Source organism: Lepidochelys kempii, chromosome 5 (assembly GCF_965140285.1).
Source record: "Lepidochelys kempii isolate rLepKem1 chromosome 5, rLepKem1.hap1, whole genome shotgun sequence".
In the NCBI taxonomy this organism is placed as follows: Eukaryota; Metazoa; Chordata; order Testudines; family Cheloniidae; genus Lepidochelys; species Lepidochelys kempii.
The window spans coordinates 89,856,021-89,871,607 of NC_136384.1; the positions used below are offsets into that span (position 1 = coordinate 89,856,021).

General features: G+C 40.3%; 1 protein-coding gene across 10 annotated transcripts in view; it reads right to left on the reverse strand.

Annotated features, from left to right (window-relative positions):
• The window catches only part of AOPEP (aminopeptidase O (putative)), a 387,210-nt gene that overhangs the window by 105,094 nt on the left and 266,529 nt on the right, over positions 1–15,587 (reverse strand). For 7 of the 10 annotated variants that reach the window (XM_073344964.2, XM_073344966.2, XM_073344967.2 and 4 more), the window contains 2 exons: positions 875–937; positions 123–206 (listed from right to left, as the gene is read on the reverse strand). In XM_073344964.2, the coding sequence (XP_073201065.1) occupies positions 123–206; positions 875–937 (147 nt within the window). Of the gene's footprint in view, positions 1–122; positions 207–874; positions 938–7,455; positions 7,509–15,587 lie in introns of those variants that run through there. The other 3 variants (XM_073344962.2, XM_073344963.2, XM_073344971.2) reach the window with 2 other exon arrangements.

Here is a 15,587-nt window from a genome sequence, read left to right on the forward strand (position 1 = left end):
TCTGTGTAGTCAGCATAGTAGAAGAATATGGTTCTTTGAATGTTTTAAAGTGTGTCCCTTGAAAATGTTTAGAATATGCTTCCTTTTATTCCATCACATAAATGCACATCAGGAACCCATACCTTTCGGAAAGCCACTTCATCCTGCCTTCGTTTCCTTTTGGTCCTTTTTCTGGCTCTCTGGTTTGCTTGAATCCATTTTGTGACCTGCAGTTCAAAACCATAGTGCTTTTTTAAGATGAAGATGAGACCTGAGTGCAGCTACCCAGCATGAGTAAGAAACTATAAACAGATTGAAGACATATTTTTCCATTGCTTCATTGGAAAGAAAAAGGAAAAAAAAATAACACTTTTCCAGTCTAGAATGACATGCTCTTAAGTAATCCAGTTAGACACTTGTGCATAGTCAAAATGGGTTTGTTTCCCTTCATCGTATGCAGCATATTTTCCTTTTTGCTCTCTATTTAAACAGCTTTGTTCAGCTTAAGTTTTTTAGCGTAAAGAAAGTATGGCTGATGCCAAGCCGAAAGTTATCATTGTGTGTGCAAAAATCCTAGGGAAAGTCTCTACTCTCTATTTCTTACAACCTGGCTTCAAATAACCGCCACACACTCAACTGTTGTTCCTGAACAGCAAATGCATGTTTTAAATTATCAGGTAGTTATTATTTAATAAATAATAATAATACACCTTATATATTTATAAACACATTTATATTCTCCTTTTATAAACAAACTAATTATTTTAAAACTAACACAGGAAGAGGGGATCAGGTGGGAAACCTGGCAGGAGGCAGCTTTGCAAGGACAGAGGTGAGAAGAGAAAACAGTAAACATGAATAATTAAGAGCTGGAAAATGAAAGCGTTCTCCTCACCTCATCATTCACTTGCTGGACTAATCGACACTGGTCCCAAGACTGACACTCTTCCAGCAAAGGCTAAAAGGGAAACAAAGTGCATGTTTATTCAGGTTTTCGAGATTGCCCTTTGTAAATAGGCTCCACTTTTTCCTGCTCCCTCCCCTCCAAATACAGCCTCCCTGATCTGATGCAAAACTTTGATCTCTCAGATTTCCCCTGCACAGCAAAGCACAGGCTTTTCCCTCCCAGCCACTTACAAAAATCTTAACACTTTTTTAATTTTTTTTTTGGAGGGTGGGGGCTAAGAGGAGGGGTTTACCTTGATTTGAGATCCCACTTCTCTTCAGCAGCTCCCCCCCCCCGCTCCGCTTGCTGCTTCCCACGGCACACGCGGCCGGCATTTGTTATTTTGCTGTGGCTGCTGTCGGTTTGGTGAGTAGCACCGGCCAGTCTGTTTTGCACGTATTTATGTATTTTGTATTGTCCCTCTCCTCTCTGCGATGCATCCCCAGGCTGATGGGAGTGAGCCCTGCCTCCCTCTTTCAGCAGAGCAGCACTAGAAACCTCCTTAGGAAATGAAACACCTAAGGGGGTGCCCTTGCCCCTCCCTCCCCTGTGCGCCAGTCTCTTAGAGCTGAGACGGAGAGGAGGAGCCTGCCTTAAAGGTATAGAGACTGGAGTGAGCCGTTAACCCACCACTTAAAGGTGTGGAGAGATCACAGCTCTTAATTTGTCCAGCACTGTGGCACAACAATTTGATTTTTCCCTTTGGAAACCTTTTCCTCCATAAAATATTTAAATGGTTAAATTCACTGTAGTGTCCTAAGCATCTCCAGGACCTTTTGGATTCAAACTCCGGGATAAAGGATCATATATATTAGAGATGGACCTGGGTATATGCATATGAGTGCATGCATATGGGTGCAGATTCAAACTTCCTTAAAGTTATATGGGGTATTGATATTGGGTGATCTGGTTTAGCTCATTATAAAGACAAGAGCTGAGTCATGATTTCTGGATCCAGATCCAAACTATCCCAGTATGCATCCGATGAAGTGAGCTGTAGCTCACGAAAGCTCATGCTCAAATAAATTGGTTAGTCTCTAAGGTGCCACAAGTACTCCTTTTCTTTTTGCGAATACAGACTAACACGGCTGTTACTCTGAAACCAACATTCTGCTGGCATTCATGAATGGGTGTTGTAGTTCAGCCCATTAGACAGACAGACCCAATTTTCCCAAACTGAACTACCAGATCTGAACTACCTCAACATTTTTGGGGGGTGGAGTGCTTCAGTTTGGACTGCTTCCTATCCTATTCCGGAGGAAGGTTTTCACGTATTTTCTCCTCCTCCTGCCCACCGTAGGCCACAATATCTCAAGGAACAGATTCAGTATTTAGGATAATTTTTCAATAGTTTTCTTTGACCTCAAAGGAATCCAAAATTATGTCAAGTGACTCCCTCGGAGACTCTGAAGCACATTTTTAACGCAAGATCTGAGTTCCCTTTTTGCTTACCATCCTTCCATAGCATTAGTCATATCACAGCATAGCAAACTCCTCATTTAGGTCCCAATTCAGCAAATCACCTCTACCTCAGCAAAGATCTCAAGCAGATAGTTAAATTACGCATGGAATTTAACCACATATTTAGATGTTTTATTAATAGGGATGGACTTAAAGATACCAGTTCAGCAAAGCTTAAGTCCAATGTGAATTCTGAGTAAAGGCAAAATCAAGCAACTTGGGCCAGAAAAAGTTGAAATTCACAAGTTGGAATTTTGTTTATGCTTTCATAATTTTCAATGTTAAATACAATACGTACAAAAGGGTGACTCTGTAAATTAATCACATCTGGTTCAATCAAAAAGATCTTGGAAAGGTATTTTCAATCTTTTAAAAATAATTTTTACTTAGTATAACAATTCCTTGAAAGCTTGAAATAGAAATCTGTGCTATCTGAAAAGAAAAAGGAGCATCAAAGCATTTGTTTTAGCAAACCCTCCCACATATAGAATTGGATGGACTCTGAAAACAGATGTAAGTAAAGTAAGGCAGGTCAAATTAGTGCCCACTAAATCTTGACAGTATCCCTTTAACTTTATCACTTTCCTTTAAACAACAAAAAAAAGTCTGTCCTACCCTTTTTTGCTTTATTGCCACAACATCCTTCTTTCAAGATCAAAAGCTTCAGATCAAAGCCAAGATCAAACTCCATACTTTAAATAGAAGCAACTTTGCCATGAAGTATTACACAAAGAAGAACTTCTTAGAAGAGATATCACAGTGGAAAAATCTTATTTCAGCCTTTTTTTTCACACTCACAACAGGGCTCCTTAAAAAGTGCATTGACGTAGCATTTCTGTTTTGTAAAAATACAACAGGTCTGCCACTCTGAAAGCTGCCATAAAGTAACTCTTTAGCTTCCTGTGCATTCAAATGGAGAAAGAATATTATATCGTGATTCAAAAAGAGGATGATCAAAAACATAAAAGTAAACAAAGGAAAATATGTTCCTGGAATAGGTGCAACCACTTTAAAGAATTCAACAACGTTAGATCAGTTTCTGAGTTAGATCATCCCCTCCCACAGAGAAAGTTGTGGGAAGACAAGTGTCACAGGCATCAAGAAACTGAAGTTATTCAAACAATCCCACCTTCTTCCCCACCATGAGAGAGAGATTCTAAAGCAGTGGTTCTCAAACTTTTGTACTGGTGACCCCTTTCACATAGCAAGCCTCTGAGTGCGACCCCTCTTATAAATTAAAAACACTTTAAAATATATTTAACACCATTATAAATGCTGGCGGCTAAGCAGGGTTTGGGATGGAGGCTGACAGCTCGCAACCCTCCATGTAATAACCTCGCGACCCCCTGAGGGGTCCCGACCCCCCCCCCCCCGTTTGAGAACCCCCGTTCTAAAGAAATGGATTTGCAGAGGAGACAATCTCCCAAACGCGTAGATACCAGGAGGAAAAACCCTAGACATGCAAAGACATGCAGGCTGACTCCCCTCTGCCCCCTAATGGCTGCACAGCCACTGAGGGGAACTCAACAGGAATTATTGTTTGTATTGCACTAGCGCCTGGAGGGCAGAATAAGGAGTTGGGGTCCCATTGTGCTAGCTGTGGTACACACCATAACTCAAGTAACCCCTCCCCCAATAAGCTTGCAATCTAAGCATAAGATAAGAGATAACACATTGATATAACAAACAGAAGGATAAGCACAAGGTAACAGTGAGAGGATTATGATGAGAGTAATAAGCAATGGTCATAGCACACCATCTATCTAGTCAACCATTAACTAGACTTAATGGTGCTTCAGACAGATTTAACTCCTTATCAGACTTGGAAATCCATAGATATAGTGAAAGATAGTGTGGTGGAGAACAGCTTGCCACCTGCTCTACTCCTTCATACCCCCTGTGACGAAGCAAGACTGTTCTTAATGTTTCCTCTGAATATTGTGGGGGTGCCTCAGTTTCCCCTATGTAGTTCTTAAGTATCTAGGTGGTGGGATAAGGGTGCATGGTCATTGCAGAGCCCTAGAGGGCAGGTGTGTGCAGGGGTTTGGACACAGGGTGAATGGCCAACACCCTGTTTCCTGGCAGCTGATGGCCTGGGCCCTTCCCCCCTGCAAGGTGAGAGCTAAAGTTGGAGAACAAAGGAATCAGGTGCCTTCCTGGTCTGGGAAAAGGACAAAGCCCAGAGGAGGAGGGGCTGGAGAGAGTTTCAGTTTGGGGCTGGCTGGGGACATGGAGTGAAGTGTAGACGTGGTTGTCTGGCTCACTGGCCCCCCAAAATGGACCTGGTTGAGGGGTCCTGTTCTTTGCACTTACAAGCTCTGTTTTAGACCATGTTCCTGTCATCTAATAAACCTCTGTTTTACTGGCTGGCTGAGAGTAATGTCTGACTGTGAAGTTGGGGTGCAGGACCCTCTGGCTTCCCCAGGACGCCACCTGGGTGGAGTCACTGTGGGAAGTGCACGGAGGGGCAGAGGATGCTGAATGCTCTGAGGTCAGACCAAGGAAGGTGGAAGTTGTGTGAGCTGTGTGTCCTGAAGACAGTCTGCTCACAGAAAGGAGACTTCCCCTAGATTCCTGACTAGCTTCGTAGGGAGCAGTTCCAGAGCATTGCCCGGGGACTCCATGACACTCTCACAATCCCATGTAGCTCCAGAAATAAAGGGGACAAACCAGTCTTATGTTTCATTTTTCAATTAGAAGAAAATACTCTCAGATCCCAAGCAGAGCTGTCCTAGATAATGACAAGATTTGACACAATTACCCACCCATCTAAAAGTATGCTAGAATCCTTTGCACTTTCAGCAGTATGATGAAAGCATAATTGGATTTTGATATATATGGGTAGAGATGCAGCATTAAATCAACTGGGTGCAAAATGTCCCTAATATTCTGAAGCCTCCTTATACCTGGTGGCTTAGCTTAAAAACCAGTGCTTAAAACCAGGCCTGAACCCACACATAAAATGTACATTTAGGATGGTTTAGAACACTGTAGGATACATCTGTATTGCAGAGGTTTGCTTAACTTTAAATGGAGATGGTGGAACTTGCTTTGAACTGTTCAAGCTGTGATTGCTACTAATGACATTTTCTGAATCAATAGAAGACTTTCATTGACATGTACTTCCCTTTACATATTGTAACCACATTGTCCCCAGCTTCCACCTGTCTAGGATCTCTGATGCAGAAACATTCAATATTGATAAACTAAAAAAGTCATCCGACCTAAGGTGAACTCCATTTAAATACTCTCTGACTTGTCAATAGCTTTCAGAGACTAGAAGACGTGGGGAGGAAAAGAACTGAAGAGGAAAGTGTAAAACTGTTTCCTGTAAATGAATTTCAGAAGATCTTTTACGAAGTGGAAGAAAGGGACAGGTGGACCAGTTAAGCCTGACCTTCCAGCCTCATCTCTAGAGGCCTGAGGTCTGATTTTCCTCTCAATTACCCCAATTCTTTATCAGCATTATAAATGCTCCCAAGTACATTATACATACAGTTATAAAAAGGTACATAGTAAAGCTATAGCACACAGAAGAGACAGAGAGAACTGTAAAGGTTTTAGAGTCACAATTCTGCAATGGCATCTATACTTTCAAGAGGATCTTGGTGAGATGCCCTGTAAGCTTGGAAGATATTTGGCTTCATCCTCCTAAAACACAAGATTTTGCATCACTCAGTATAATACCAAGACATCATTGAACTTCCAGTTTTGTTCAAGTTCTGTGGAAGTAGAACTTTACTGTCCTGACTGCATTTAAAGGGTGAAATCCTGGTTTCAATGAAGTCAGTAGGTGTTTTCCCATTGATGTCAGTGGAGTCAGGATTTTACCCCAAGTCTGTTATTGTTTTTCCAAGACATGAATGGATTTGAGATAAAAAAAAGACAAAGACATTTTGACTAGTTTAAATTGGAAGATTAATTTCTCTTAAGAACAAAGACAAGCTGTAGCCTCAGCACCAGCTGGTGTGGACTTCAGGCTGCTTGATGGAAAAAGGCCTAACATTCACAAACACTCTAACTCTCATGATAGCCAAAAAAAAAAAAAAAAAAAGCAAACTTTAGAGTCAGAAAATACCTGGGATCCCTTACCCAATGGCTCACAAGGTGATTTAATAATAGTTTCAAATACTAAATTGAGGCTCCAGTGTTCCATTGGGCATTGGATTTAGGGGCTTTGAAACCATGTTGCTTTCAGAATTTCGGAGCTGTGACTGAAGAAGCAGGCTAGAACTGAAAAGGAGGAGATGAATGGTACCCTTGGGCTGAGACTTCCAATGAACTACAGCTCAGACCATTATAAAAATCAAAACGAAGGAAATCCAGAATATTTTATGTGGACTGTCTCAGGGGAGTTCAGTTTCGACCTCATGCACCAAACATACCATGTCCTCCAAAAAGAAAAGGAGTACTTGTGGCAACTTAGAGACTAACCTATTTATTTGAGCATAAGCTTTCGTGAGCTACAGCTCACTTCATCGGATGCATACTGTGGAAAGTGGGGGGGAGAAAACCTGGATTTGTGCTGGAAATGGCCCAACTTGATTATCATACACATTGTAAGGAAAGTGATCACTTTAGATAAGCTATTACCAGCAGGAGAGTGGGGTGGAGGGAGAGAAAACCTTTTGTAGTGGTAAACACCCATTTTTTCATGCTTTGTGTGTATAAAAAGATCTTCTATACTTTCCACAGTATGCATCCGATGAAGTGAGCTGTAGCTCACGAAAGCTTATGCTCAAATAAATTGGTTAGTCTCTAAGGTGCCACAAGTACTCCTTTTCTTTTTGCACATACAGACTAACACGGCTGTTACTCTGAAACATGTCCTCCAAGTGTCCCTGTAAGCTTTGGTGGTGGACGGTTTTCTGTATTTGAGATCAAGCAGCTCTTGAACATACCCATATTCTGGGGTATATGACTGTCCAGATTCCATGCAGGGAGCCTCAGTTATTCTAAGTCCCTGTGAACACCTGTGCCCTTCAAGAGACTCTTTATTGTTGCTCTCTCTCACTGCTAGCATGATGTGACCAGTATCCTCCCTTGTGCACATTCCTATGTACACATACCATTTTCAGGCCAGACTTGCTCTTCCTGAAAATCCTTCTTCCTGTGCACTCATCTGAGGAGAAAGACAGAAGCCTGACAAAGCAGACAATGTTGTGGATGTATTTTCAAAACCCCTTCTAGAACACTCAGATCACCACCTTTGAAAATTCCCCTCCATATCTGTGTTACAAGCCACTCTATTAGTAGCCAGGCCATCAGAGAGAGGGTTCCCAGGTAGGGATGGATTGACATGTCTGCCTATTGAGCAATTATCCAAGACCAGATTCATAGCCTGATGGGGAAAAAAATTCTTGGCCATCTATGAGACAGATGAGAACTGTACTTGATGTGGCCTATAATAGTTTATAAAATGCTTGAATACCCTTCTCTCCTGAGCTTCACAAACACACACCTTTTAAATATCCTGGCTCAATGGGGATGGATGCCCAGAGCTTTGGAAAGGTAGTATTTTATTTTCCACACCTACCACTTCTACACCTCTACACTAAAAATAGCTGGCATATTATTTTCCAAAGCAGCTCTTGATTTTTATTATTTTATATGCTGAAACAAATGTCAAAAGAGATGGAAACACTAGTGTTATTCTAAACTTTAAAGATTTGGGCTATGTTTGGAAGGCTACTGCTATAATTATCCTAAAAGAAAAGCTGTTTGTTTGCAAGGTAACTCACACACTATTTAAATCCTCTATGAATTGTTTCAGTTGGCCAAGGAAAACAATGGGCAACGTAAGAATTAATTGGCTGCTAATCTCTGTGTTTTTCTTAGGATGTTTTTGCAAGCAATGGATTAAAATCAATGTTTAATGCTACACAGTCCCAGCTGAAATCATATTAGGAGAGCCTCAGCTAAAAATCTCTGCAAAAAAAGGACCTGTCCTCCCACTCTTTGCTATGTTTCCACCCCCTGCATATGTAGGTGGGAGAGTGGGAGCTTGGGAATGTGAATTTGATCCAGCACTGATCAGCCAGGCAGCAAACTCTTATTGTTCTTTAGATACCAAACATAACTAGGGATAAGCCCAGTCATTCTCCACATAACACAGCTTTTGTGCTCAGCAGTGCGATTAACAGAAAAGGGAACCACAAAGAGCTTTTAGAGCTTTATTAAACTTGTCATAAATAACATATTCTAATGCACAAATCTTAGGAATTCAGTTCACATTTATATTAGAAATGAAAAAAAATATTTAAAATAAACTTCCCCTTCAGGCCTTTTGCAGTTACTCATTCAGGTTTATGTACCATTTTTGTTCTCTGTTGTACATATATTATACTGTAAGAAAACTGAAAGGGAGAGATGAGAATCTTACTGTTTCTGATTTATGTTAGAGCAGGGATCGGCAACCTTTGGCACATGGCCCGCCAGGGAAAGCTCCTGGCAGGCTGGGCCGGTTTGTTTACCTGCAGCATCTGCAGGTTCGGCCGATCGCAGCTCCCACTGGCTGCAGTTCGCCGTCCCAGGCCAATGGGGACTGCGGGAAGCAGCACGGGCCGAGGGATGTGCTGGTCGCCCTACCCGCAGCCCCCATTTGCCTGGGACAGTAAACCATGGCCAGTTGGAAGCTGCGATCGGCCGAACCTGCAGACGCTGCAGGTAAACAAACTTACCCTGATGGGCCATGTGCCAAAGGTTGCCGATCCCTGGATTAAACAATACTTGAAGTTTTTAGCAGGTCACTAAACTGAAGCCAGTGATTTATACTAAGGAGTCTCATTTAGTATTCATGGGTGTGAATTTTTTGGCATAATAACTAAAACTACTTCTTACTTCTCTAGCACTTTCTAATCAAGGATATGGAAACTGAGGCACAAAGAAGTTAAGGCCAACATTCTCAAACATGGCAGCTAAGGTTGAACACCTAAATCTATATTAGGCACTTGATTTGCAGAGGTGAGGTGAACTCATTTATTAATCTAAATGAGTTTAGGTGCCTAACATCAGCACCATATTTGCAAATTTTAGCCTAAGTGATTGCTCAGGTCACATAGGGAGTCTGTGTTATAACCATTAATTAGATTCTGTGCATTAACCAAAAGACCCTCTGTGATGTTACGCCCCATATTCTTTATAGAAATATGCTTATGATATGAATATGGCATAACTAAGATGTATTTTAAGCAAGATGGGTCTTGTGAGATATCATTGGAAAGATTATGATTTACTGAATGTGATTATCCAATGTATCATTTCTGTATCTGGAGTTAGGAATATTGACTATGTAACAATTACAACTGTGGTTATACCTGGGGAACACCCACCAGACAGTAATCTATCAGCCTGGATGGGCCATTAGGAAAGTCTTTAAAGATGCTGATCTCCCATCTTCTTGTAGTTCCTTCCTGTGGACATTACAAATAAGCCTTATCTCATGGTTGCTTTAACACTGCAAAAAGAAAAGGAGTACTTGTGGCACCTTAGAGACTAACCAATTTTTTTGAGCATAAGCTTTCGTGAGCTACAGCTCACTTCATCGGATGCATACTGTCAAGGTTCCTCCCCCACTCTGAACTCTAGGGTACAGATGTGAGGACCTGCATGAAAACCTCCTAAGCTTACTTTTACCAGCTTAGGTTAAAACTTCCCCAAGGTACAAATTAATTTTATCCTTTGTCCTTGGAATATCCACTGCAACCACCAAACTCTAACTGGGTTTACTGGGAAACGTAGTTTGGACATGTCTTTCCCCCCAAAATCCTCCCAACCCTTGCACCCCACTTCCTGGGAAAGGTTTGGTTAAAATCCTCACCAATTTGCATAGGTGACCACAGACCCAAACCCTTGGATCTGAGAACAATGAAAAAGCATTCAGTTTTCTTACAAGAAGACTTTTAATAGAAATAGAAGTAAATAGAAGTAAAGGAATCACCTCTGTAAAATCAGGATGGTAGATACCTTACAGGGTAATTAGATTCAAAACATAGAGAATCCCTCTAGGCAAAACCTTAAGTTACAAAAAAGACACACAGACAGAAATAGCCATTCTATTCAGCACAGTTCTTTTCCCAGCCATTTAAAGAAATCATAATCTAACACATACCTAGCTAGATTACTTACTAAAAGTTCTAAGACTCCATTCCTGTTCTATCCCCGGCAAAAGCAGTGTACCGACAGACACAGACCCTTTGTTTCTCTCTCTCCTCCCAGCTTTTGAAAGTATCTTGTCTCCTCATTGGTCATTTTGGTCAGGTGCCAGCGAGGTTACCTTTAGCTTCTTAACCCTTTGCAGGTGAGAGGATTTTTCCTCTGGCCAGGAGGGATTTTAAAGGGGTTTACCCTTCCCTTTATATTTATGACACATACTGTGGATGAAGTGAGCTGTAGCTCACGAAACCTTATGCTCAAATAAAATTCTACACTTTCCACAGTATGCATCCGATGAAGTGAGCTGTAGCTCACGAAAGCTTATGCTCAAATAAATTGGTTAGTCTCTAAGGTGCCACAAGTACTCCTTTTCTTTTTGCGAATACAGACTAACATGGCTGTTACTCTGAAACCTGTCATTTAACACTGCAAGGTCATGTGATGATGTCACTTGGTATGAAATACCACCTTGGACACTGCTGGTACTTTTCCACTGAAGAAGGAGGGTAGCGATCAAACAGGGAAACAAAAGATTCCCGCCATATGTAAATTATATTTAAGGCTAGAAAGTGAATTAATCAAGGTCGCCAGTTCTTCACTGAATCCCCACCCAGGATGACTGCTGTAACCACCCAAGACTGATCTGGGAAGAAAGGACTGGGACCTGGGCTGAGACAGAGGTCTAGCCTGTGAAGAGAAATTTCTGGAACTCTAAGCTGCAGAAACTCTGCAACCTGCCTTAAACAACATTTAGGGTGAGAAATTACTATTTGTAACCAGTTTCTTTAGTGAATTAAGCTTAGGGTGCATGTTTGTTTATTTTGCTCAGTAATCTGCTTTGTTCTGTTTGCTATCCCTTATCACTTAAAATTTAACTTTTGTAGTTAATAAACTCGTTTCTTGTCTATTCCAAACCCCAGTTTGTGCAATTCATAACTGGGGCTGGAAGCAAAAAGCTGTGCATATCTTCCTCCACATTGAGAGAGAGGGCGAATTTCATGAGCTTACGCTATGTAGATCACTATACAATGCAAGACAATATAATTTTGGGTTTACACTCCAGAGGGGGTATGCACCAAAGCGCTGGGCAATTCCCTGAGCTGAGCCCTCCCACACAGAGCTGACTGCAGACTCTGTGTGATTATACAGCTGTGTGTGTCCCTGCCTGTGTGTGTGCTGGAGAGGGGGGCTTGAGAGCCTGACACAGCAGCACAGAGTGGGGGAGGGGACCCAGGCTGGTGGAATGCCAGCACATCAGGTGGCACTTCCATACATAATTTTCTATTATAAAATCATATGCAATAATGATCAGAATAAGCAGAGAATCAAAATGGCATATTATTTTAAATTTCTCCAAAACTACAACAGATTTTTTTAAACTTTGTGTGATATAACATACATCTTAACACTCTAAAATTCAAGTCTGGGGCATTTTTTACATTTAATTATTTATAATTATGTCTAAACCACTCAATAAACAAAATATGTCCATTTCTGGATCCTACCCTATTAGTACCTTAAGTACAGTCGGTAGAAACATGTAAGTGAAATTCATAAAATTACACTGTATGTGAAGAACCATCTTTAATTCAGATCAATGTAAGTCTTACCTACAAAATTAACATTTACCTACAGTATACTTTATATAATGATAACTTGCCAAATATAAAATAATATTGCCTGCATCAAATTCTTCATATACAGTAGTTAATTGACTTGGCTATTGTCTTCATATCCCTTTAAAAGGGCATGATCAAGAGTAACAGTGTATAGAAACGTTTTGTTTGCACAATCTATCTTGGTCTGTTTCTGTTCATGATTCATCTGGATCTATGCACCTTACAATATGCTACAATTTGTTTCAGTGCATTTCTATACATCACAAAATCTCATCCTCCTGAGTGTTTATTTAGACGGCTGAAAATGAGATGGAGTGTTAACAGAACTTCTAATTTCTGAAATGACAGACCACCAATGAATTTTATTTTTAAAGGTTTGTTTCATCCTTATTATTATTAGAGATTCAACTAGCTAATTTATTGTATTGACCTACACTAATTTAAATACATTAAGAGCATTTTAAGGATCATTTAATTTCCCACTGTGCAAACAGTTTAGTATCCCAAGGTGACCATTATTCTTGAGGGCAACTATCTATTTTTCAAACGATATCTATCACCAAGCGTAAGTATTTTTCACATATAATTAGCAATTAAGATTTCTTCAGATTATATCTCAAAATATCAATTATATACTCTGCAGTGATTTGAAAATGCATGCACACGTCTCCGTGTTCTGTTAGGCCAAAAAATAGTTTGAGGTTAGTTATGTAGCAAGTTTGAGCATTAAAGCAACAGCATGTTATTCTTGGGACCAGTACTCACAAGATTTGAAATGAATCTAACAGAGTCACTATTCATCTTCACAGAGTGAAAAAAATCTAAAAACCCTATGCCAAATCATGGGGTTGAATAAACTTTGTCTACTAAGCAGAAGTCCATATTGCCAATGCCTACTCATGTACCTGACTGGCACAGATGGAGAGGATTTCAGTTGTTTGTTGCCTTCCCCATCAAATATTTACAAATATCACATTCAGACAGAAATCTTAGAGGTAAAACATGACAAGAAATACCAAGGATTAAGTTACATAGTTCAGTGGAAACACTGACCCTGAAGGAGTTACTTCTTTGCTGAATGCCTGTCTACACACACTGTAAAACTTAGATAAACAAATGATAACTATCTTCTAGAGGTGTAAGGGGAGCACTCCTTTTTAATGGCATTTGGATTTGGTCAGTTTGTTAGTAATTGACTGTTAACTATTAATTTATGATGCATCATCTATGCAGTCTATCCTAAGAGCCCCTTAGTCATCATTCTCTCTTAGTAATAGGAAACAGGAAATCTATAAAGTTTGTAAGTGGGACAACAGCCAGGAACTGGCCTTAGTAACAACCTATTATTCATAGTAAATAAAGGTGTTGGTGTAACATGCCCCAAAAGTTTATATAACCAATGAAAGACATTCCTTACATCAATTTTTGGCATTTCACAATTTATATTTTTCCTGGATTGTTTAACTGGCTCATGAAGTTTGGCCCTCAAGCTGGACAGTCTAAGAGCCAGCCAGATACAAAACCAGATACTTGCTGAAATAATCTAAACCATGTAGAAAATAGCAAGAACATGTAGAAAATAAAGAACCTTAACAACCATGAATAAACGAATATCAACTAGTGGAAGAATTTTCTTGACCTTACATCTTTGGAGAGCAGTGTGCACATGGTATATTCATTTTCAAACAACACTAGAAGATGGGTCTTAAATGACAGATTATGCATAGAATGCCATATAATTGTGAATGCTACTGAAAAGCATTTTCAGCCAAGAAACAAAACCAGCAGAGGAAAAGTAGGGAGAGGGATAGCTCAGTGGTTTGGAGCATTGGCCTGCTAAACCCAGGGTTGTGAGTTCAATCCTTTAGGGGGCCATTTGGGATCTGGGGCAAAAATTGGGGATTGGTCCTGCTTTGAGCAAGGGGTTGGACTAGATGATCTCCTGAGGTCCCTTCCAACCCCGATATTCTATGATTCTAAGGAAACAAAGGTTTAAAAAGACTAAAACAAACATGGCACAATTCTTAATAGTCTCTAGGAGGAGTTTATGTTCAGTTGTTCATTCAGAATTAGTGGCTCTATTCTGCCACTCATGCTCATGTGGAATACTGCATACTGGAATCAAGTAGAGCAAATGTGGAATAAAGTCCTAAGTAGGAACAGAAAGAGACAAGCTGGGCAAGAGGGCGAGAGAGCAGGAAGAAGGGTACTGTCAACGCATGCAATCTGATTGTGGTATTTGCTGTTTTGGCCACTGTATTGTTAGCAAAGAGCGAAGTTGAATGCAGGATAAGTTGAACAAGTAGAATTTTATTAGACTCCGTGCACTGCTCTGTCTACATAGCTGTGTTTCTTCTAGCCTAACTCCATTAGTTTCTCAGTTCCCCTGCTGTCTCACCCATAACAGTTCTTCCGGGGAACATGGACTCTCTGGCTCTGGCCCAGGCCTACACTTAAAATTTAGATCAAGCTAACTATGTTGTTCAGGGGTTTGTAAAAATTCACACCCTCAGCACCACAGACCTAGTTACCACTGCTCAGGGAGGTGGATTACCTACATTGACGGAAAAGCTCCTTCTGTCACTGTAGGAAGTGTCTATACTGCAGCGCTACAGTGGCATAGCTATAGTGCTGCAGCTGTGCCACTGTAGTCCTTGTAGTGTAGACATAGCCTTTAGTTCCACTGATCATGATTCAGCCACAGGTCACGTAGTCTTGTGATTACATAAAAATTTCAAATTTCATTTAAGGAACATATCTCACCACTTAAATATATTCAGTTCAAGTACTAATGGAAAATGTGTCATGAAAGAGCATATTGGCTACATATTTTGACTGAGAAAGAGATATTTTAATTTAATGTGACACTGAGGATGATCACTTCATCATGAAAGAGCAAGTTAGATTTTCACGCATAGTATCTTACCAATAAATAATGGTATTTTTCCTGTACTAAGAAAGAATTCAATTTCAACAGGAACAGGAGAAAATGGAGACAAATTGGAGGGCGTTCAGACTAGTGAACAAAACCAGTTGAAGGGGTGTAGGGATCATCTTATATATTGGTTGTCTAAACAACAGCTAAGGAGAGTTGAGGGTGGGTGAAGATAACTGTTTATATATATTTTTAAAAGCATTATTTATTTAGGGAGTAATAAGAAGTTCTAAGTAGAGTAATCAGATTACAAAGAAAAAAAATGCTGCAACTATAGGGAAATCTTCATCGACAACAAGCTCTATCAGACTGTGGTCTTAAGAAAGGTGTGGAGGCCCCATCACCTAAGACATTTAAAACTAGACAAGATAAAAACATGAGAAAATATACTTTAGAGAGCAATCCAGTAGTGGCAGAGGTGGGGGGTATTGAGTGGACTTATACATGCTTTCCAGCTCCAAAAGCTGCTGAGTGCTTCTCATTCCACTACATG